The 25493-nt window shown below is 38.3% G+C and overlaps 1 protein-coding gene across 1 annotated transcript in view; it reads right to left on the bottom strand.

Annotated features, from left to right (window-relative positions):
• Tex11 (testis expressed 11) overlaps nt 1–25493 on the bottom strand; it is a gene marked incomplete at its 5' end in the record, with an annotated part of 374380 nt that overhangs the window by 166299 nt on the left and 182588 nt on the right. The window contains 1 exon segment of the mRNA XM_005401706.1: nt 1601–1738. Coding sequence (XP_005401763.1) covers nt 1601–1738 — 138 coding nt within the window.

Genomic DNA, 25493 nt, shown 5'->3' on the forward strand with positions numbered 1-25493 from the left:
GATAGGAACATTACAAATAACACAGTTATTGATAGGAAAATATCAATGGCTGCTGTAATACGTGGTGGTATCTTCAAAGTGGTTTCTCAGGAAGACAGAGATAAGCTTGCAATAAAAATTAACGAAGATCCTGAGAAAGCACTTTGAAGATATCAATATGCAATACAACAAGCATCGTTAATTTCCTACCACTTTGTTTGTAACTCTGTATTGTTTGTACTGTTCTTTTGCTATTTTGTAAATGGTTGTCTATTTGTTAATGTTTTTCTTCTTTTATTTTTAAAATAAAAAAATTAACGAAGATTAGATACTGGCACAGGAAGAATAGCAAAACGTGATGTGTGCGAGTGTGTGTGTGTAATTTTAATTTTAAAAGCAAAGTACATGCATAGGGAGCCATACCATAATTAAAATTTCAGAAGATTCAACTAGATACAGTCTTCCTAGACTTAAACCAGTACTTGTGTGTGTATGTTTACTTGTGCATATTACTGCATAAGAGAATATTGCTCAAATGTCTACAAGTATCCAACAAATGTCTAGCAGTCAACTATCATTCTGAAATAATTAATGCTACCATGTACAGAAATACGATGAATTAGGTAAAAAAAACTCTGTGTGTCATCTTCTTTTCAGGTCTTAAAGTAAACAGTAGACAACTATATTTCTGACATAGTTAAATACTAGATTGTGAAGAAATATTATGAATTAAACAACATTTCAACTTCTCCTCTAGGGCTATAAATTTATAACATATACATTAAATAGAAATGTACTTTTGAAAGAAAATCTGAAGTATTTAGGAGAGCAAACAATCCTTCAAAGTAAACAAACCTCTAAAGAAAAGTCTACATCACTACCATTAATCATTTATTTCCCCAGTCCTATAATTAAAACTTGAAAGGTAGCAAAACCTTTCTTATTTCATTGAGTCCACACTTGTCCTTTTACTATTTTGCTCTTCCAAGAGCCATTACCCCCATTATATACACAATGTACCCAAAGGAAGAAATGTCCTAATTACTATTGGAAGCAGAATAGCTGTGCCTTTTGAAAAGATTTTATGTCATTTATCTTCCAGAGTTTTTCTGAGATCTCCCTAAGAAAGAATCAATTCCTAAGAAAGAATCAAAACAGAGATCTTCCTGAGAAAGAATCAATTGCAAAATATCTTCCAGAATGGCTAGAAAGACAAGTGATAATAACCCCAAAGTGAAAGAATGATTGATTCATCCAAGTATTTGCTCTCAATGAATGCTTAAGATAAATGTAGACTTTAAAATTTAGTCGCTTCAAAGAATAATATTGAACATGGTTAGTGGCAGACAACTCTTTAGGAGCTCCAATGATATACTACATTGGAGAACAGGAGTCAAAAAATAAACTTGTAAGTAATGGAATTAGGAGTTTTCAAAATTCTCTATCTCTTTGGGAAGTTCCACTTAATGTTTACAGTGTGCAACTAAGGAAAATGTCAATTTGACCTTGTTCTTTATGAAGGAACTCACACATCCTAAAGAGCCAAAAAGTCACAATACGCTTTGCCACTCCACGTAAGAACATTTGCTACCTCTTAAAGTAGATAAGTGAATGAAAGAACCTTATCAACTTGTTTCAAAGTCAGGTGACCGGAAGCCATGTTCCTCTTCAGCTTAGCCAAGTCCATATCTGCTTGATGAGTTCCATAAAATTTGAGAGAATAAAAGTACCAGTGTAGGGTATCAGTTTAATTTTGTCCCTAAAGTTTAAAAAGAAAAAAAAAAACCAAAATTACAAAGGTGTCTCTACAAACAGACTCTAAGTTTTCCCAGTTACCTTTAGAAATAAAAATAGTGTTGGTTTCTTTTTTTAGGCAACCAAAATGTAACACCCTTTCTATTAAGTTTCAATCATGTTTTATTCTTTGTATTTTCCATTAGAAATTAATGGAAAATTAATACATTAGAAATTTGAGTGCCTGGAGGTGTAGCTCAGAGACAACATCTAATATGTCACAGATGAAATTAAAGAAGAAATAAGACAGTTTTCACAATTAAATGATAATGCTAATACAACATACTGGAACATATGGGACACAATGAAAACAGTTCTATGAGGAAATTTTAGGGCAGTGAATTCCTACATCAAAAAACCAGAGCAAGCTCAAATAAATAACCTAATCATGAATCTCAAGGTTCAAGAGAAAGAAGAGCAAGTTAAACCCAAAGTGCCTATGAGGGAAGAAATTATAAAGACCACTAACTTCTGTTAATTGAATTCAGACTAAGAAAAAAAATGATCAATGAATGGAAGAGTTTGTTCTTTGAAAACTGAATCAAGGACATATAAAAATTCTAAATAACTCAATATCAGTCAATGAAATTGAAGAAGTAATTTTAAAAATACCAACAAAGAAAAGCCCAAGTCATGCTGGATTCACTGTATAAGTTCTACAAGAAATTTAGAGAAGATCTAATGCCAATACTCCTCAAACTCTTTAGTGAAATTGAAAGGGAAGCAATACTCTCAAACTCATTCCTGGAAGCAAGCATTACCCTGATACACAAACCAGAGAAGAATCCAGCCAAAAAAGAGAATTGCAGGCCCAGTCTGCTTAATGAGTATACATACAGAAATCCTCAATAAGATACTGGCAAACAGAATGCAGCAAATCATCAAGAAGTTTATACACCATTACCATGTTGGATTCATCCCAGGGATACAAGGGTGTTTCAACGTATGCACGTCAATAAACGTAATGCACCATATCAACAGAGCCAATGACAAAAGCCACATGACCATTTCATAAACACAGAAAAAGCATCTAACAAACTCCAGCACCCATTTATGATAAAATCCCTACAGAAAGTTGGAGAAGATGGTCTTTATCTCAATCTGATAAAAGCCATCTATGACAAAACAACACCCAGCATCACACCTAATAGCCAAAATCTGAAAGATTTCTCTCTAAAATCAGGAACAAGACAAGGATGTCCACTATCACCATTCCTATTCCATATAGTTCTGGAAACAGTTAGACCAATTAGACAAGAGAAAGAAATAAAAGGAATAAAGATAGAAAAGGAAGAAGTTGAACTATTACTATTTGCAGATGACATGATACTCTGCATATAAGATCCCAAAAGCTTCACCATTGTTCGTAAAATTCATTCTTCAATTTTAGAGAACAAAAACTCATCCCAGATATCTTTCAAGGAGGGAATGTCTTTCCCTTGCATCATTTGGAGGTCTTCCACCAAGATTACTGGATGGAGGCAAGAGTAGGCTTTTGTTTCATAGATTCTGGATTGGGACTCCTCTATGTAACAATTTTTTTATGCTTCAAATTTTGTTATGGATTTGCCCATTGCTTATAATTGCTTATGCTTTGTCTCTTATATAGTTTTGTTGAAATGTTGATAAATCTTAAATCTTAAAACACAGGAAGGTTATAAGGTTATGATATTTCTTTAATGGGACATTTTATTCCTGCTTTGTTCTTGTATATATTGCATTTGAACTAGTTGCTAAATTTATTGGTATTCCTTGCTTGACTTTATTTAGACAATAGCACTAGGGAGGGTAATGTTAGAACACCCCCTAGTATATGTTAATATAAACTTCTGTAAAATAGGTCTTTTTAAATCTAGCTCAGACTTAGAAAATATACGTGACTAGGGACTCCTTCCACCAACTAAAGAACATTAGGTCGATCACCATTCTTAAGACTTGGAGGACAAGTTTCATTGGGACAAACTGGCTCTGATTCTCCTCTGCCCTCTAGAGGAAATGTCAAGCCTGTTCTGCTTCAATTTCCTTTCTATGGCCTTACTCCTAATCTTTTGCTATCTCTTTGTACTTTCCTTTTTAGAGGCATGTAAAATTAGAAAGCAAAGAACTCTAGACTGTTGCAACTAAGTGAAGCCCATAGAAAATGAGCATTTGCTAAAGCCTAAGACAGGTAAGTCATCTTAGAAGAGGAATATACACCCTGTCTCTGGGTCAGATGAGACATCAGAATTTTTCCTGTCCAGGAGAACACACATAAAAGCCATGTCCCAGCTTAGTCTTCTGGGCAAGTCTCCCTTGTGAGGCTGAACCTGAGACACAGTGGAAAAAACCGACTTCTGGGTGACACCAGAAGGAGTTATCTCCAAAGCAGCACACTTATGGGACCAAAACACATTTAGTCTAAGGGAAGATCTCTGACATTTCCTCTTCTTTCTAGTTATCATTTATGTGTATAAGAAAAATGACAATAAGTTGGGGACTTTAAAACCTTTACTATAAATTATAAAGTGCTAGGTAGTGATCTTATTCAGGCTTTTAACTATCCCTCATAGAACTTTGACAAACCGTGGTTACTCTGCCAGCTAGTTAAACGCTCTTAGAGCAGCTGCCACTCTTAAGGCAGAGGACAGGTTTCCCCAGCGTCTCTTTGGTGAATCACCATTGAAGCCAATGGCTGATGGAATGTTGATCACAGAGACAGCTGCATTCCTTTCTGGAAACTGATCTCTGGTTGTGTGGGCCCAAAGAAACTGAGAATAACATGCGTCATGGCCAGGGCTACTCTCTGGAAGATACCCAAAGGTTCCTCACTGGAAACTGGCTCGTGACCACTGAAAAATCTCCCTGTACCTATTGTACTTATCTCTCTATTAGTAAACTAGAAATTCTCCCTAAGCTTTTCAGGTAAATCACTTAACTATCCCTCCCTTTGGAAATTAGGGTGAGGCAGCTTGCAACAATTTACATTTCATAGCAGCTAGCAGGGGCACGATTCACATTTGTGCCTTACTTATGCTAAGAATAAGAGATCTTAGTCAGCCTTAACTAATGTGCCTTTACCAACATATAAAATGTGATTGCTAGAAGATAAATATGAGTTTAACCTGTGAGCTTCAAAATTTAAATAAAACATAGTCTTGCCCTGTTGCTAGGAAAGGTTGCCTAGGTGATTAGATGGAGAACACAAGTATCTGGAGACTTCTTTTCCCTAGTGCACAGGGCATAATTCCTCCAGTCAGTTGTTAGCTCTATCTATCTCTAGAGGTGATCTCCTTTTAGCCTGAGAAGTGCTCTATTTCCAACTCATCTTCTATATATGCCCTCTTCCAAAAGAATAAAAATCAATAGTTTATTACAAAGTTATGCTTCCTTCTTTAGACAGTCCTATCACCAGACCAGTTGCAACTTATGGTTATAAATGTCCAGTAGGAGTAAGTACACAGTTCATGAGCTTCCTGGGAGGATAAAACTGCTCACTGGTTCAAGGGTGGGTAGGCTGGTTAAGTTTTGTCTTCCGATCTGTCCAGATGGCATCCACCTGATCTGGACTGGAACATACTCAAGGAACACCTCTGAGGGTATAAAAATCAATTAGAAATAAAGAAGGATGCCCAAACTCTTTCCATTTTGATATGGGATGCTCACAGTCAAAGTCACTGGAAGATGTTTGCTCTTACTCCTTTAGAGAGACTCCCTAGATGCAGAATGGGATGCAAAAGCAAATATTAATTATGATGCTATTTTACAACTAGAAAGATACTGTAAAAAGGAAGGAAATGGTCAGACATGCCTTGTATTCAGATTTTCTTTGCATTTAGAAGTAGTCCTTATTTAGTTTCAAAATGTAGATGTGAGCCACAGGAAAACCAGACACATCAGACTCTTAAGACATTCACTATCCCGGAGCTTGAGACTGCTCCTCCCCAATCTTTGGAGCCTGAGGACAAGACAGCCTTAATGAAAGCTTCACCCACCATTACTGAATCTAAGGTTTCCCCTACTTGCCCTTCTAGTCTAGAGGATGGGGCTTCTAAACCAGCTGTAATCCAGGCCTCTACAGGGCTATACCCATCCTTAGCTGAGTTTATGCAAGCTCCTCAAGGACAGTATCCTTTACAAGAAGTAAATGGACAATTTGGAACTTCCAGAGTTCGTGTACCTTTTTCCTTCAGTGATCTAAAACAGACAAAGTTAGATCTTGGAAAATTTTTAGATGACCTTGATAAGTACATTGAACTCTTTAGAGGCCTCACTCAGACCTATGAGCTAGATTGGAAAGATGTAATGTTACTCTTAAATCGAACATTAACTTCTAATGAGAGACAAGCAGCACTACAAGCTGCTATTACATTTGTGGATAAACATATTGTCAAATTCTAAACAACCAGAAGATAGACAGCCAGGGGAGCTACCAGTTCCCACTGGAGTCCAAGCAGTCCCTACCCAAGACTCCTGTGGCCTAACAGCCAGACAAAAGACTGGAGCAAGAGACATTTTCAAGTGTGTTTTCTTGAAGGTCTGAAGAAGGACTAAAACCAAGCCCTGTAGTGATGTTAAATTTTCAGCTATCTATCAGGAAAAGATAAAACCCCTCTACTTTCTTAGAACATTTACTAGAGGCACTGGTAAAACATATGCCCATAGTTCCCGATTCAAAAGAAGGATAGGGGGCTGGGGATTTAGCTCAGTGGCACAGCACCTGCCTGGCAAGCGCACGGTCATGAGTTCAATTCCTGGTACTGGAAAAAAAAAAAAAAAAAAAAAAAAACCAAACAATCAATAGAAGGATAGATTTTGCTTAAAGACATGTTTATTACCCAGTCAACCCCAGATATTAAAAAAGAGCTACAAAAGATAGCTTTTGCTCCAGATATCTCACTTGATACTTTAGTAAAAACTTCCTCCTTAGTATTGTATAATAAGGACTGAGACAAAACTAGGGACAGAAAACAAAGAGATCAAAAGGTGGCTGTTTTTGCTGTGGCCTCAAAAAATAAAAAACCAGACCCTAAGTCTGATTCTCTGGGCTCCAAGAAGAGCTCAACGACTAAGTTCATCTGTTACCGTTGTCAAAAGCCAGGTCACCTTAAGAGGGATTGCCTTAAGAGGCCTCCCAAGCCATACCCTAACTGCCAAGGTAGCTTCTGGAAAGGAGATTGCACTCTGAGGTGGAGCCCCAGAGCTCAGACTCATCTCCCCAGGTGGTCCAGAAAGACTAAAGGGCCCTGGACTGCCTCCTCCCTCTGGTTGAACGGTCATCTCTGCCTATCATCTCCACAGAGAGGCCCTGAGCAATCATGACTAGAGGAAAAAACCCAGCAGACTGCTTGACATTGGCACGGGTCTCTGTCCTTCTCCAACCCTGACCTTCCTTCCAGTCATCATACTTCAATAAAAATAGTCACTAAAATAATCTCGCTTATGCTGTAACTGGGATAACTTTCTCTTCACCCATTCCTTTCAATTATGCCTAAAAACCCAGCTCTCATCCTGGAGAAATTTTATCCTGTCTAAATACTGTAATATATATTCAAGTTGCAACTAATCAAAATGACCCTGAGACTGGTTTTTACAAATATAATCCATATTGTTGTTCATGTACAAAAACTTGGGGTTTTTCTTTGGTCAAAATAAGGTGTTAATCTGGTTTTCATAAGTCATCAAAATTTACAAATGATTATAACTAAAGCTAGAAGGACTTATGACAAAATGTTAGACTCCATTAGTAAAGGAGTCTAGGAGCTGGGGGTTTAGCTCAGCGGCAAAAGCACCTGCCTGGCAAGCGCAAGGTCATGAGTTCGGTTCCCGGTACCGGAGAAAAACCAAAAAAAAAAAAAAAAAAAAAAAAAAAAAAAGGAGTCTAAGAGCCAGTGGGTTACAATAGTCATCTCTTAAAAATAGTTTCTAAACTTACTGTCAGCTCTAATGCTCATGTTTTGAGTATACATGCTGTAATTTCTCAGAGAATTTGTTCTTTCCTAGAGGATCCCAGACCCCAGGTAATCATATAGATAAAACCTATAACAAATGTGTTAGATTGCTTTTAGATTCCTTTTACTGGGATCCACCAGATCTTGTCTAGAGAGAGGGTTATATGACACATATCAAGGCCTTAAATAACTATACTCGGTGGGTCTTAAGCAGCTGGCTTCTTTCTCTCTCTCTCTCCTAAATAAAAAGTCAAATTAATACAACAGGCCATCCTCCAAAAGCAGATGACATTAGACATCCTAACATTAGCCCAGGGGATACTTGTGCAATTGTAAAAACTAAATGTTGTGTGTACATTCCTGATTCTTCCACTATCTTGATAGCTGTTCAAGATATTAGATGACAAATCAATAATATGTTAGACTTAGAAATTCCCTGGATCTTATCCTTATCCTCTTTGTGGGAAGCCATTACTGGCTCCTCTTGGTGAAAATCTTTGTCACTGTATTTATAATTATCCCATTGATCTTATTATTTGACCCTTGCATACCTAATTGTTTCTTTGGTTTTGTCTCCTCCAGACTTAAAGCTACAGGCCTACCCACAATAAAAACGCTTGATGTCTATCAAGGGCCTTTAGATAGAAACTGTGGAGAGTACCTCTGACTGCTGATCAATACCTATGACCCCTTTCAGCATAAAGAAGCCAGAGCAGTCACTGTCCATTATTCCTCTATGGCAGTTCAGGTTTCTTCTTCAGAGGGGGGAATACTGCAGGTAGCTGAGTTAGACAGAAATATTATAGGCAGCCAGAGAGGGCTAGGCCCTAAAAGGATCCAGTATGGAAGACAAGATACCTTGTAACTGTGGGAGAGGCAGGCACTCCCACTGTGGACCAGACCTCAAGACAAAAAATGAAACAAATGCTCTCACATACTTCCCTAGGGGTGGACATCAGGGACTGATATTCTAAATAGGTGTCAATCACCTTGAAAAAGCCAGGAAGAATCACTAATCCAACCCCTTAAGGGAAAAGCCCTTGTTCTGTATTTATGTCTGCTTGCTACACGACTCACTTCCCCATTTGATCCCAATTTAATGAGTTTTACCTGAACTACTATATTTGTAATCTTACTGGCTGAACATAGTTTTGTCCCACCTCATGCACACCTTGTGAGTTCCCATGTTTCCTACCTTGGACCTGCCTGACCTCTTGGTTTTGCTGTATGAAAGTCCCTAGAAAAGACAGATTCCTTGGCAACCCAGTCAGGCCCCCTTCTGTCCCTCTCTTGGACAGAAGCTTTCTTTCCCTCAATAAATATATTCTGCCCTTAAAAAAAAAGAAGCTTCATATTTTTCAATTAAGGAAAGAGTCATTATGACCTCCTATAAGGTACTATATTCTCTTTCTTTGTCTTGGGTTTAATTTACTTGTTTCTTAAACTTTGTTCATTTTATTTAACTTCTCTTCCTTTTCCCTTCACGTCTAACTCTACTACAAAATATTCTATAATGTATCCTTTTTATTTTAAATGTAAAAGAATGAAAACATATTAACAAACAGACAATAATTTACAAAGTAGCACAAGAATAGTACAAGCAATACTGAGTTACAGACAAGGTGACAGGGAATTTACAACAGCTGTTGTATTAGGTATTGATAACTTTAAAGTGGTTACTCAGGAAAACAAATAGAGACATGCAAGATTGATCAAATAATTAATCATTAACTGTTCTTTTCAATAAAGTGATATAAGTCAGTAGTACAACTATGTTAGCTATCCTCTATAATGTTTCTTGAAAACAGCTTTATCAGGTATAATTGGCAGGCAGAAAGCTACTCACATTTAAATTGTGCAATTAGACATACGTATTCATAAGTGAAACCATGATCACAATCAAGGAATAAGCATAGCCATGACAAATAAGAGTTTCTTTTGAAACTCCTGTACTCTCATCCTCAAGCAATTATGAATCTACTTTCTGTAGCAATTGATTCATTTTCATTTTAATTTTTTGTATTTTATATATTGAATCATCTAATGTATATCCCTGGTTTTTGTCTGGTCTATTTCAGTTATGAAAAGTGTTTTAAAATTTACCCCTGTTATTGCATTTATCAATAGTTCATGTCTTTTTATTGCTCAGTAGCACTTCATTACACAGTTGTACCCATTTGTCTGTCTATTCACTTTTTGAAAGACATTTGTCTTGTTTCCAGCCTTTCAGCTATTAGAAATAAAGCTTTTTATGTGCAAGTCTTATATGCAAATCTTCTTATGGATAAATATTTCCTTTTCTCTTGAGTATGTACATAAGAATGGAATGGCTGGATCACATGGTGAGGACATGTTTTAGAAAATTGCTAAGATATTTTCCAAACTGTTTCTGGTATTTCACATTCCCACCATGAAAGTTCCAGTTCTTCAACATGACCACCAAAATTTGGCCATGGATGGTTCAAAACCTAACAACAACAACAACAAAAAAATGAAACTGTACATTATTAAACAATAACTCCCCATTTCTTCCTCCCCAGACCTTGGCAGTAACCATTCTACTCTGTATCTTTATGAATTTGACTATTATAGTGTGAGGCCCCAGACCACAGGCCACTAACAGAACATCTGGTATCTTGAGCAACATACGTGCACCCCCTGGGTTTCAGGATAAAGGTTGCAAAAAGATAAGTTTCACGTTCCCAGAAGAGGTCTTTGCTAAGTTTCTGTTTCCCCGAAATGACCACAAGAAGACCCCCACCCAAGGACTCAATCCTGATTGGACTATAACCCAGCCTCATGATTGGCCTATAACCAACCCCATGTTTTAACCAATCATGTAAAAGGTCAAGCTCTTTTAACCAACGCAATTGGCTTTTGTAACCCAGCTTGCTAATTCCCCCAAACCCTATATAAACTCTGCCCAAAAGCTCCCGGGGGTCGCTCTCCTGCGTGAGAGGCGGACCCTATGCTGGCATAGAAATAAAACCCCTTGCTGTTGCATGAGAGACCGTCTCTTAGAGGTTCTTTCCATCCCGCCGTGAGAGCCGAGCCTTACAATAGCACCTTCTATAAGGGGAATTGTACACAAATGTCTCTTGTAACTGACATTTCACTTAGCACAATGTCCTCAAGGTTTACCTACTACCATATTTCCTTTATCCATTTGTCTGTTGATGGGCATGTAGACTGCATCAGTAATTTATCTTTTGTGAGTTGTACCGCTATAAATGGTTATACACATGTATTGCTGTAAATGATGACTTTAGCTCTTTTGAGAAGATACCAAGAAAAGGTATAGCTAGGTCAAATGGAATTTATATTTTTAGTTTTTTGAGGACTATATATATATACTAATAGCGGTTGTACTATGGTAGCAATGTAGAAGGTTCCTTTTTCCCTACATCCTTGCCAGCATGTATTATTTTTCAAGTCCTTGACAATAGCCACTCTTGCTTTTACATTTTTTTTTTTTTTTTTTTTTTTTTTTTTTTTTTTTTTGGTTTTTCTCCGGTACCGGGAACCGAACTCACGACCTTGCGCTTGCCAGGCAGGCGCTTTTGCCGCTGAGCTAAATCCCCAGCCCCTTGCTTTTACATTTTTAAACAATATTTTTGCAAGATACAGAATTCTAAGTTGATAGGCTTTTTCTTCCAGTAGTTTGAAGACGTTGTTCCACCGGGTTCTTGTTTGCCTTTATGTTCTCCTTACTTTTTTTCCCTGTATGTAGGATGTAATTTTTCTCTGGCTGCTTTTAAGTTACTCTACTTGCTACTGATTTTGAGCAATCTGATTGTTATATAGATTGGTGTACTTTTGTGTTTCTTGTGTTTTGGGTTTGTTAAGGGTCTTTCTTCAGTGAGTTTAATGTTTTTATTAAACTTTGAATGTTTTCAGTCATTTTTCTTCAAATACATATCATCTCTCTTTTCATTTGGTAATTCCCATTACCCACATATTTGGCTACCTGAGATTACTGATGTTTTTTAATAGTTTAAGGACTTTTTTCTGTTTATTTCATTTTGGATTGCTTCTTTGTTGTGACTTCAAGTTCACCAATCTTTTCTTCTGCTATTAATATTATTCAATATTTATTTCATGTTAAAAGTCATAGTTTTTATCTCTAGAAGTTTGATTTTGATCTTTTTATATTTTTCATGCCTCCAACACTGTGAATGTATGGAGTAAATTTATGAGAATTATTTTAATGTCCCTTTGTTAATACTAACGTCTATGTCAGTTCTAGGGTCAATTTCAATTGATTGCTTATTCTCTTCATTAAGGGTTGTGTCTTCCTGCCTCTTTGAATGCTTTGAAATTTTTACTGAATGTCAAATATCGAGAAATTTACCTTGTTGGGTGCTTGTTGGGTCTGTGCAAGTATTCATCTCTGCTCAGGCAAGCAATGAAGTTCCTCTGTATCAATCTGATTCTTTCACAACATAGTTGTATGACTTTTAGTTGAGTCAGGAGCAGGCCTCCATGTGGAACTAATTATTCCCTATGACAGAGGAAAAACCGTTCTGAGTTCTCTATGTGAATCTCCATGTATTAAAGATTTTCTAGTCTGAATGTTAAGAATAGGCTCTATTCCCAGACCTATGTGTCTGCCAGGTACTGTTCCCTGCAGTATTTTGGGGTGGCTATTCCCCTGACTCCAGGTAGTTTCATTATACACATATGTTTTGATCAATACTCGGCTAAATACGGGCAGAAGGCCTTCTCTGGTTGCTGGGTTCTCTCAGTGCTACACACCCCTCTTTGGTAATCGGTCCTAATTCTTGGTACCTTGGTCTCCCCAGACACTCAGCTCCACCTCCTCAGATCAGGAGGCCAGCCAGGCTGCACTTCAGTTCCCACTCCTATGCTATAACTTGGAAACTTAACTCAATAGGCCATGAAGTTATAGTGCTCACCTTATTTCCTATCTCCCAGGAATCATTCTCCCTTCCTGATATTCAGTGCCATAAAACCCATTCTTTTAATATTTGGTCTTTACTTTTTGGAGGGAGTATCGTTCAAACAGCAACATAAACGAGTTCCTATTAGTACATATTGGTTGGAAGTAAAACTACATCACATTTTAAAATACACCCTATTGCTATGGTGGCTTTGCTCATGGTAGCCCACCCTGCTTTCTCCAGGCTATACTTTTATCTTATTTTTCCTCTTTTACTTGGCCCAAGCTCTCACTTTGCGGAGCCATTTTCTCCCTCACTCTTCACTTTTAATTTTTCAAATAAATTTTGCCACTGCTTTTTCTTCATTTTGTTCAATTCTTTGTTCAAGAGAAGACCTGGAATCTAACGCCAGAAGGAGAGGGGAGCACCAAAACCAGGTAACATTTGATTGGCAGCCACTTTTAGAAAGAACTATCCAATAACATTTTTCCATGGCCAGCCATGAGAATCAAAAACCAGGAGATTCCAATAATATTTCAGTGTAGCCAGCCAGGAGTAAAGCTCAGGTACCAGAGTAAAGGCCCATGTTAGGCACAATTTTAGTTTCTGTGAGGCTTTTTTCTTCCTTCTTTCCCTCTATATCCTAAGCCAGGAATCAGGGGACTCTTCTCAAGGCACCAGGGAGGGGATTCCCGGCCTGGCCATGTGGGTAGAGGAAGGGAATGTCGGCTTTTGTTTTTCTTTCTAGCTGGTTGTACTCACTCCATGGGTCCTTGTCCTCTTGTGTGTTTGTTATACTTTGCTGCTCTTTTTGGAAATTAACCTGCAATCCACTTTTCCCAATTTTGTAAATGGGCTTTTTTTCTCTCTTTGTGTTGTATGTTTGCTACATCCCCCTCTTTAAAAAAAAATAAACCTGATCTCTGCTTACCCCAGTTTTATAAATGATTTTCTTCTTGGTTTGTGTTTTGCCCCGACCTGGGCCTTACTCTTGCTTGAAGTAATGTTGGGATTAAGGGTGAGATGCTAGGATTAAGTGTGCCCCACCTGGGTGTGGGAGATACCGATAAATAGGTTCAGCGTCTGCAGGGACCCAAGCAGCTAGATATGGGCTTATGTAAGCTGCCAACATCTTTTTCTTTTTTCTTTTTTCTTTCTTTCTTTTTTTTTTTTTACTAACTGACCTTACAGGGTAAGCCTCTGATTTTGGAGAACAAGAGGGAGAGAACTCTTTTTTATTGTTATTTTAACCAGCACAGCAGATCTTCCCCATATGAAAGAGAAAATTTTGTCTGTTTTAAAAGAAAATGCCCAAAAGGCTTTTGCCAAGGTGGGACAATGGCCCGGATGGCCCGTTTAAACTGGGGTTAACTGATTTGATTCCTCCCTGTTTTAAATCCCACCTGGGGCTATGGATTTCTTCCTTGTTCAAATGCAGATAATTTAAAACCCTATGCCGGACAACCTGAGCAGCACAAATCCCATTCTAAGTCTCTGTTTGTTTGTTTGTTTTTACTACTAGCGTTAATGCAAGACACAGCTTTCCCAGGTGGCTCCATTCTAGTTAAATAGAGTCATCAAGGGACTTGAAATAGCAGCTGAGCCACCAAGGGGCTCAGAATACAAGTAGAGTCGTCAATAGACTCAAAGTGCAAGTCGGGCCATCAAGGTGTTCAACTAAGTGGGTAAGGGAACTTTGCTTGGGAGGTTCTGCCTTTACTTCATGGAAGTTAAAGGACTAGGTAAGGCCAACAAGTGGCTTTGCCCTCTTCTCTGTAATGAGTTAACGAGTCCAAATATGGGGACAAAAGTCCCCAAGGGGCTTTCTTCTACACTTAATGATGCTGGCATCAAGCAGAGACATCTGTCTAGTCTATGTTAGGGTCTCACGAGGGACACTTTGTACAACCCTCCTTCTGCATGGGATGTCATCTTAAGGGGTCAAGACCTAGTTGTCTCCTTCTCTCTATAGGCTCCAAGCCAAGCCAATAAGAAACCTCGTAGATCTCACTGCCACGTGGATTTCACTGGCTGCACCACTAGGCCACATTCTTGATCAGTGGCAAAGGTTTGATATTGACAATTTAAAACAGAAACACCTTATCTACTATAGTGGATTGATAACTGGTGGTCAATTTATAGCCCCCAGCTGAACTGAGTAAGTGTGGTGCTGGGTGTGGGAGGCCCACCTGGGGATTGTTGCCAGCAGCATAAGAGGCAGAACTGGAGAAGGAGAAGGAGGCTATTGGGAGCTGAGAGGCTGTTGGGAGCTGGTAGAACCTGTAAGGAGCTGTTGGTTCTGTTGGAGGAGCTGTCATGCTGGCTTTCCTCATGAACTTGACTGTTTTCAACCTCCAAGGAGCTTGGGACCTTCTTGGCAGTGAGAATAGCTTCAGTTCACTTTGGGGAGGCTCTGGTCCTCACTTGAGCATCACTTTCTGGCTCCGGAGGGGAAGATGGTGCACTTCCAGTCTCTTGAGAAGCTTGCTGCACTGGCTTTCCTGATGGGAACTCAGCTGTCTTCACCGAAGGAGGAGCTCGCAACCTCACTGTTGCTGAGGATGGCTATGGTACTTTTCAGGGGAGCTCTGGTTCTTACTTTGCATGCCACTTCCTGGCTCCAGTGCAGCTCTCTCAGCCTGGTAGCACAGAGCCTTCATCCTGTTGGCACAGACTTCCTAGATTCCACCACTGACCTTTGGGCATTCCCAGTGCAGATCCGTGAAACAGGCCTGCATGAGATGTTGTCATGGGCTCTGGGCCTCCAGTTGGGTTCGTGGAAGGCATTGTTATGGGCTCTAGGTCTTCAACTGGACTCATACAGGACATTTCTGTGGGATCCGGGCCCTCGGATAGATTCCTTGGTCTTAGTGTGTGGACAGATTTCCTGCACTCTCTTGTGTATCATTCTTTGGGTGAGTATTATAAATAACCCTATAAAATATGTGTCCTGTACGATATTGTGTTCCCTTGCAAAAATATCCCCCAAACCAACACATCTACTATTGGAATATGGTTTGGGTTTGGTACAAATTGGGAAGTGCTGAGAGATGAGAATGGACGGGATAGTACTTTAAACTATGAGACTATTCTCCAGTGACAGTGTTTCTGCTTAAAATATATAAGGTGGGATGAAATCCCTCATGTACAGGTTTTTGTGACTCTGTCACAGCAAAGGCTCAAAAACTGGGAGGGTAGCCCTATCCTGGAACCCCACTTATCTCTCAGTGGGAGGTGGGTCTCTCTGTTTTGTCTGAGATACTGAGAGGTCTCTTCTGCTTCCTCCTTATAGTCCCCAGGCTAATAAATCGGGCCCTTTTTCAGTCACAAATGTAAAGGAGGTGAGGAACTATGCAGATGAATAGTGTGGTTTGAAAAGGGTAAAAACCACCCTAAAATGTTATTCCCCCTTCAACAGAATCAAACTGGGACTAGTCATGGACTAGAAATGATGTCCAATATGCTCGCTGCTCTTACCATGGCAACGAAGAGGTGCATTAACGAGTTTGTTAACTATGATAAAGTGAGTGGGGTGATACAGGGCACAGATGAAATCCCAGCTGTCTTCCATAACCAATTAGTAGAAGTCTTTTATAAATATACTAATGCAGATTCATCATCCAGAGAGGGAGAAACACTAGTGGGAAATCATTTCATCTGTCAGTCAACTTCATATATTTGGCATAAGCTATAAAAACCTCAGATAGACACCTATGGCCCAATTGCTGGGCATGGCCTTTTCTGTGTTTAAAAATTGGGACCCAGAGGAGGGACAAAAAAGGAAGGCTAGGATCATGCTTTAAACCCACCAAAATTATCTAAGGGAAAGCCCAAGGACAGTTGAGGTTCCTGCTTTAATTGCAAGAAGATGGCAAACTGGTTCATGACCTCACCAAGCCACTGCCTGGGCCTTGCTCTAAGTGTGAGATAGCTGATGTGATGATTGACCCACGGCACTGGAGGTTTGACTCTCCCAATTCCCAGAGAGGGGTTAGGCCAGTCAAAACTCTCATTTACTGAAGAGGCCAGGGGAACCTGCAATGCCTCTGTCCACGGACATCATCATCTCTGAGGAACCCTGAGTAATCTTAGACATCATGGATGAGCTAATTTGACTGCTTATTAATTCAGTCAATAAGAGGCTCATTCTGCTTTGATTTTCTTCTCTGGAAAACTCTTCTCTAGTTATAGCCATAGTTGGGGTCAGGGGGGCCTATAGTCAAGACATTCTCTACTCCTTCTCTGACATGTCACTTTGAAGGCCAAATTCTTAAGCATGAGTTTCTAATTGTCCCACAGTGTCCTACTCCCTTGCTAGGAAGAGACTTACTAGCAAAATTGGGAGCAATTCTCAAATTCCAGCTAAGGTCAAAATGGATTTTACTTGTTGAGACTACACCAGACCTCCCTGATTAAATTAGCCAACAAGTGGATCCTGTCACATGATATAATAAAATACCTGGTAGAACAAATTCTACTATGCTAGTAGCTCTAAGACTTAAAGACCCCAGCTGATTTCCTCACCAAAAGCAGTATCTAGTCAATGAAGAGGCATGTAAAGGCTTCCACCCTCTCATAGACTAGTTTCTCAAATATGACCTGCTGAAGTCTTGTCACTCCCCCTTGCAATACTCCCATTCTCACTGCAGTAAAGCTCTCAGGAGAATATTGGATGGTACAAGACCTCTGCTTCATCAAAAAGGCTGTCATTTCAATCCACCCTCTAGTGGCAGAACCGTATATAATTCTCTCCCAAGCTCCAGGGGATACTAATTGGTGTTCAGTTTTAGATTTAAAAGATGCATTCTTCTGCATCTTCCTACAATCAGACTCCCAATTTCTGTTTGTCTTTGAGTGGGAAAATCCCATTCAAGAGAAAAGAGCAATATACTTGCACAGTTCTCCCATTGGGATTTAGAGGCTGTTCTCATGTTTTTGCTCAGGCACTAGTAAGGAAATTAAATCTTATACAGGGAACAATACTACAGTATGTAGATGATATTCTAGTTTGTAGCCTAACTCAGAATCTATCTAACTATACTCTGTACAGACTCTCAACTTTCTAGCTAAGAAAAGATATGAAGTCTCCAAAGAAAAAGGCTCAGATATCCCTCCAAAAAGGTCACTATCTGGGACACATTCTAATACTTGGTGAATAACAGCTGTCTATGGACTAGATCCAGGCTATCTACAAGCTTGGACCTCCTGCCCAACAACAGCTTTGCTCCTTCTGGGGATTGCCAACTTTTGTGAGATCCGCCTACCTAATTTTGGACTAATGGCAAAGCCTTTATATGAGGTTGTCAAAGGCCGAGTCTGTGCCTCTAGAATGGACAAAAGTGATTGACAATGCCTTTAGAGAAATAAACCATGCCCTTACTCAGGCTCCAGCACTGAGAATACCTGACTTAAGAAAACTTTTCTTTCTCCATGTATCAGAAAAGAGAGGCATTGCTTTGGGTGTCTTGACCCAAGGCTAAGACATGAACCCTGCCCAGTGGCATACTTTTCAAAAAAGTTAGATGGAGTGGTTGGGGATGGCCACCCTGCCTGACAGCAGTAGCAGCTACAGCTGTACTATCAGAGGAAGTTAACTTTGGGACGGATACTAGAAGTCCTAACTCTCCATCAAGTCAGAGCTATTCTGGAGACAAAAGGATACTTGTGGTTAACAGGGGAATAGCTCACTAAGTATCAGACCATGTTCTTAGACACCCATGAGGATATTATAAAAATTTTCACTACTATTAACTTTGCTTCTTTGATACCTACAGGCCCAGAAGTTAACCACTGTTGTGAACAAGTGATCTCCCAGACCTATGCAACCACAGGACATCAGTGGCCTGCTCTTCCAAAACACTGAGGAGGTATGGTTCACTGATGGAAGTAGCCTTGTCAACCGTCCACAAAGAACAGCAACAAATTGCACAACTCCTTGAAGCAGTTATTCTTCCCAAGCAGGTCAAATCATGTACTGTGAAGGGCACCAAAGAAGTATGCCTGACACCTTATTGGGAAATCAATAGGCTGATAGGGCAGCAGGAAGGGCACCCTTATTTCCAGTTCCTGGGGAGCCATTCTGGTCTTCCCTCAAGAGACATACTGACAAGCTATAAAAAAATCTTATGTGGGAAGTGGGTCTCAATCTTTTGGAAATGAAAAGAGAGCCAACCAGACCCTAAGCAAACTCTGGCAAAACTTTACAAAGAAGCTAAGTTTAAGCACATTTGAGATACTATACAGGAGGGTATTTCTATCTTCGGATATAATACTAGACCCAGAGACCATGAGGCTCTTACAATAGCTCATTAATCTGAGCCAAGTACAACACGCTCTCCGAATGGGAACAGGGTGCTCCCAGCCTCTGGCCCACCACCTACTGTCCATCCTGGAGGCCAAGTATTACTAAGAACTTGGAAAGGGAGGAAAAATGCTGACCAATAAAAGCCAGAATGGAAGGCCTCTTCTCAGTGATCCTTGCTACACCCACTGGAGTAAAGGTAGCACACATAGATAATTGGGTTTACCTTTCTAGAATAGACAGTCCCATCTGAACTGTCTGAAAAACAAGATTACTTAAAAGGAGAAAGGTACTCCTGTGAGCTGATGGAAGATTTGAGATTTCTCTTCAAAAAGCCAATGCTCCAGTGCTACTACAGAAAGAGTGGAAATCTGCCCTTCTTCTCATATTTGGGCTAGTAGTGAAGCTCAGTGGTCATTAACTCCTTTCACATTCTTTTCTGGCAGGTTGTTCTTTCTTTAACCCAGCCAGTGAGCCAGAGCACACAAAGATAGATGGAGAGCACATAATCCCCAGTAGGTACTGTCTGAAGTCCCTTCCAGGTTGAAGAAGCTATAGAAGAGAGAGAGACTGTCACTCTCTCAGCAACCCATAAAGAATTATGGGAATTTGTGTCCCTCAGGGGAAAATGGCATAAGAGAGTAGGGCATGGCAAAGCTGGCTGAAGAAGAGGCATGACCTGTTAATCACAAGACCTCAGAACATGTGCACAAAACAGTTTCCAGAGCCCTGCATATGGGCTTATTTCAAGAACTTGAGCAGCTTTTCGATAGGATGGCCTAGATCTGATGTCAGCCTAAGGGGTAGGATATCTCAGCACTGCCTCTCAGAACCCATATGTAGAAGTTCTTGCAGATTTCCTTGAGATTTGGACAGTATAAGTGGACACAGACACAAAGAAGAGCCTGCCATTGTGGCTTTCCTCCTGATACCCACCACAGTGTATTTTTATCTTGCTTTTTCCTCTTTTACTTGGATCAAGCTTGCTCTGCAAAGCCAGTTTCTCCTTCACTCTTCACTTATACTTTTTGAGATAAACTTGGTCACTGCTTTAAGAAAATATACCCTATTAGTCTGGTTTTCAACCTATATATATGAATATTAAATTCATTAGGTCTTACACAATAAATAAGTAAATCTTATGCTGGAAAAATAAAAGGATGGTGGAGGGAGGGAGAAAAAGAAAGAAATTGAAATGTGCTATGTAGCTGTACCAATCCCCTACAGTGAATGTAATCATTATGTATGGCAAACATGTACTAATAAATAATAAAGGTGGAACAAGATAGCAAAGATAATTGTACTACTAATTTTTATAGCTTTATCAAAAGGAACAGTTAATGTTTAATTGTTTGATTGATCTTACATGCCTATATTTGTTTATCTGAGTAACCAATTTGAAGATAACAATATGTAATACAACAACCATCCTTAACATCCTGTCACCTTGTCTGAAATTCTGTATTGCTTTTATTGTTTTTATGTTGTTTTGTTTATGTCTGTGTGTTTGTTAGTATGTTTTCATTGTTTTATCTTTAAAATAAAAAATAATAAAGGTGGAGAAAAGAAGCTATAAAACAAATAAATAAACCACTTTTTGAAAACAGTATATCCTATTTAATTTATATACAGTCACACAAATGTACTTAAAAATTAAAAGGAAATTTTTTATCCAAATTTTAAGAAACATAAGGTTATGAATTATTCATTTCTTCAATTTCAATTTTTTATTAGTACATATTCACAATACATAATGATAATTTGCTTTGGGGGAGTTGGTACATGTATATAATACATCTGAATTATTTTTTATTCCTTTCTCTCCATCTCTTTGCCCCTTCCCCTTTTGCAAGGACTTTCTGAACAGAACCATAATTGCATAAGAATCAACAAATGGAATCCTTTCAAATTAAAAAGCTTCTGCAGAGCACAAGAAACAACCAAAAGAGTGAAGAGGCAACCTACAGAAGGACAAAACACTTTTGCCAGCTACTCCTTGTACAGAATGCTAATATCAAGAATATATAAGGAACTTAAGAAAAAACTCCCCAAAATAAAATCCTCAATCAAAAAGGGGTAACTGAAATGAACAGACACTACTTAGCCTAAGTACAGATGGCCAATAAATACATAAAAATTATTCAACATTGTTGCCCATTAAAGAAATGCAAATTAAAACAACACTAAGCTTCCATCTTACCCCCAGAAAATATGGCTATCTATCATAAAGAAATAAAGTAATAACAAGTGCTGGCAAGTCTTGGAGGAGGGGGACCCTTCTATTGTAAGGGGGAATAGAAACTAATACAACTACAATGGAAATCAGTATGGAGATTCCTCAAAAAACTAAAAATAAAACTTCCATTTGACCCAGCTCTTCCCCTTCTAGGTATCTTCGCAAAAGCGTTAAAGACATCATATTACAGTGTCATATATATATATATATATATATATATATATATATATGCATAATTCATAATAGCTACATCTTAGAACCAGCCTATATGTATATCAATAGATAGTTATATAAAGACAATATGGTATTTATACACAATGCAGTACTAAGAGTACTTTGCAGGAAATGGATGCATCTTGCAATCAAAATGTTAACTAAAATAAATTATACACACAACCTTAAATATCACACAGTTTCTCTTATATGAAAAACGGAAGTATAAATGAAGATAAAAATAAAAGACAGTTAATAAATATGAAGATAGATCTTTTGAGTGATTGTTCGTTACAATGTTTTTAAAAATACATGTTTAGGTTGAGTATGGTGGCACAGGCCTATGATCCTAGCACTTGGGAGGCTGAGGCAAAGGATCACCATGAATTACTGGTCAGCCTTGGCTACACAGTGAGTTTAAGGTCAGCCTAAACTGCATAGTGAGACCCTGTCTCAAAAAAATACATATAAATAGATTCACAATTTTCTGCAGGAAATCTAGATTGTTTCATAAAATTTTTAAAAATGTTTTAGTTGCACCATGAATTTCTATTTATTTTTTAAAACTTCTTATTTTATCAGTACATGTTTGCAGTTCATGCAGTTTGCAATCATCTTGGGGAGTAATTACATGTACATACTACAGATTGCTTCTTTTCTATTTTTATTCCCTTCACCTTTCCTCCACCTCCCTTCCTTTTCCTCTAATCCCCCTAGCCTATATTTCATTCTTGTTGATATTTTTAATCTTACTTCATGGCCTATAATGTTTATGGTAATTAAAGTTATTAGATTTTTGTATGTAGCAAACCTTTATTATACATATTTACCCTTCCTTTCCTCCTTGTCATTCATGTTTTTTCCCTTGGACAACTTCTCTATTGCAAGAAATCCTTCTCCCTGTCCCGTCTACCATCATTAATTTTTTTAAATTTTAAAGTGAAAAAAATCAATAAAAATGATACAGAATTTCAAAACAAGATGACAGGATATTAACAATGGCTATTATATTGCATATTGTTATCTTCAAAGTAGTTGCTCAGATTATCAGAGATTACCAGAAATAGGCATGCAAAACTGATCAAGCAATGTAAGCATTAACTGTTCCATTCAATGAACTAATAGAAATTAGTAGTAATACAATTAGCTATTTTGTATGTGTTTGTATGTATATATATGTATTCCTTTCCTTGTTTTTCCTTTCCTCCATCCCAGTTCTTTCCATCTGAGCAGCCAATTTCCCCTTCACAATATCTATTGTACCTTTGATATCTTACTTATACTTTCAGTTTCTTACACTACACAGACAATACAATGTTTACACATGTGGGTCTGATTTACTTCGCTTATGAGTATGGTCTCTAATTGCATTCATTTCACTATTTTTTTGTCACTTTTGAAAAAGGGTCTCGCTATGCAGTTCAGGCTGGCCTTGAGCTCACTCTGTAGCCCAGGCTAGTCTCAAACTTGCAATGATCCTCTTGCCTCAGCCTCCTGAGTACTGGGATTACAGGCATGCGCCACCAAGCCTGGCACATCTATTTAAATATAAAAGTCACACATTTATCTTTCTTTACAGCTGAATAGTACTCCATTGTATAAAAATACCACATGGTTTTATCCACTACTCAGTTGACTGGTATTTAGATTGTTTCAAAGATTTAGCTATTACAAATTGTGATGCTATAAACATGGGTGCACATATATCACTGTGATATGATGTTTTCAATTCTTCAGGAAAAAAATACACAAAAGGAGAATAGCTAGGTCAAATGGAACCTCTAATCCTAGTTTTTTGAGGAAATTCCACACAGATTTCCACAGTGGTTGCACCAATCTACATTCCCACTAACATTGGAGAAGGGTTCCTTCTTCCCCACAGCCCCGTTAGCATTGGTTGTTGGTTGATTTTTTGATGATAGTCATTCTTTCTGCAGTGAGATAGAATTTCAGTGTTGTTTGAATTTGCATTTCTTGAATGACTAATTAAGTTCAACATTTTTTTACAAATTTATTTGCCATTTGTATTTTTTCATCTCACATGGCCATTTTTGGATTGGGTCTTTGAATTTTGGGGGCCTGATTTTTTAAAAAATTCTTTATATGCATGTAATTTTGATGAATTTTCCTTTATAGGTGATTTGTTTCTTTTCTCTAACAGCTTTTAATATTCTATTCTTGTGCTCAGTTTCTGAGATCTTGATTATTATATGCCTTGGAGTAGATTTATTTTGGTCATGCCTAATTGGAGTTCTATATGGCTCCTGTAACTGTATGTCAAATTCTTTTTTCCATACTTGGGAAGTTTTCTGCCATTAATTCTGTGAAGTTTTTTTTTAAGTCATTTGTGCTGGCTCCTGCTTTTTTATTGACTCCAATCAATCCTATATTATTTTTCTTTGTGTCATTTTGGAGCTGTTGGATTGTATTTTCATAATCTCTTGTTATTTTTAAGAGATCTTTCTTTTCACGATCTCTAGTTGTAATCTTGTCTTCTAGGTCTTAAATTTTGTCTTCACCTTCATTTATGCAACTTTGTAAAATTTGAATGGAATTTTTAATTTCCTGGATATCTTTTTTAATCTGTTTCATACATTCCATTTCTTTCCTATATTGGGCATTCATGGTATCCATCATTTTCCTATGCTCCTCTATTTTTTATCTGTGATACTCTAGACTTGCTGTGTAAGTCCTTCATTATGTTCATCATCTCTTTTTTTTAACTGAGAGGTTATTTCTTATCTGATTTCCTCTATAGTCTTGTGTACCTGGTTTTGAACTTCTCCTGCTATCATTTTGGAAATTTCAGATGTGTGGACTCCATTTTCTTCAATCTTGTCCCTTGGACTTTTCTTGGGTGGGCTGGAGGTTTTGCTTCTGTGCCTTGTCATTTTCTATTTCTTTTATTTTTTCTGTGTTGATGTCTGTGTATTTCTTATAGTAGGTAGATTTATCACTAATATTGAAGCTTCTCTAGCAAATGTCTGCTTTTTAGAGGTGTATTCTAAGTGCAGAAGGTTCTTTACTTATGTGCCTGTCCCAGTATTCTACCTTCCCAATTTATTAAGGATGAGATGTTGCCATCTATTTGGCTCAACCCCCAGCCCTTTGGCACTGGAGTATGGTGATGTCTATAACCCCAGATAGTCACAGCATTATTATAGAAAGGAGAACAACTGATTACAACAAGTATGACATCGTAGCTAAAGTATTACAATTAGCAATAACAATACCATCACACATGATATAGAAACTGACAAAGTATGGTAACTCTTGATTTGGTATTTTTGAGCATAAGGGCAAGATCTACAGTTATATAACAAAACTCAACATAAATTAAGAACATGTATGCAATGAGTTTCCTCCTAGTAGAGTGATTTTACTGTCTAGTGGGGACATTTAAGAGGTATAGGAGACAAAACAGAGATAAAAAGAAATATAGTCAAAGCAAGACTGGAGGACAAAGGATGATCTTACATGCTTTAGGAAGCTATAGCTATAGGAGAGAAAGAATGAAGGAGAAAGAAAAAGATCGCTGAAGCAAATCAGAAAGGTTAGGGACAATGTTCATTCACATGAAGACATCCTAAGATCAAGAGAGGTAGTTGAGGGGCTGGGGATTTAGCTCAGCAGCACAGCACCTGCCTGGCAAGCGCAAGGTCGTGAGTTCAATTCCTGGTACTGGAAAAAAACCAAAAACTAAATAAATAAAAATAAAAAGAGAGGTAGTTGAAGAAAGTGAGAAAGAAGATGAGTAGAATAGAACAGAAATTTATGTATAAACCTGAAAAAGAAAGAAAAAACCCTAAATTTAAAAAACCAGACATTAAAAGGGAAACAATACATACACACAAAGAAAAAAAAATAGAATTCTTCTGTTGTTCACTGTTCTGTGGTAGTGTTCAAATCAGTGTCCCACCAATTCTGCAATAGTGCTTGATTGGATGTGGGGCTGATCTTGGCCTCCAGAATTGGGGTTGTGGCCAGCCTTTAGCCAGCAGCTTTCTGGATGGTCTACCCACTACTAGTTACCCTGTTTTTCTCTACATTGCTGTCCTGATTGTTGTTGCACCCTGAAACAGAGACAACCCAAGGCCATTCCCAGTCCCATGTGCAGTTGACCCCTCTCAGACAGTCTGCTC

This window comes from Chinchilla lanigera, unplaced genomic scaffold, assembly GCF_000276665.1.
Source record: "Chinchilla lanigera isolate Chin_1 unplaced genomic scaffold, ChiLan1.0 scaffold00074, whole genome shotgun sequence".
Taxonomy (NCBI): domain Eukaryota; kingdom Metazoa; phylum Chordata; class Mammalia; order Rodentia; family Chinchillidae; genus Chinchilla; species Chinchilla lanigera.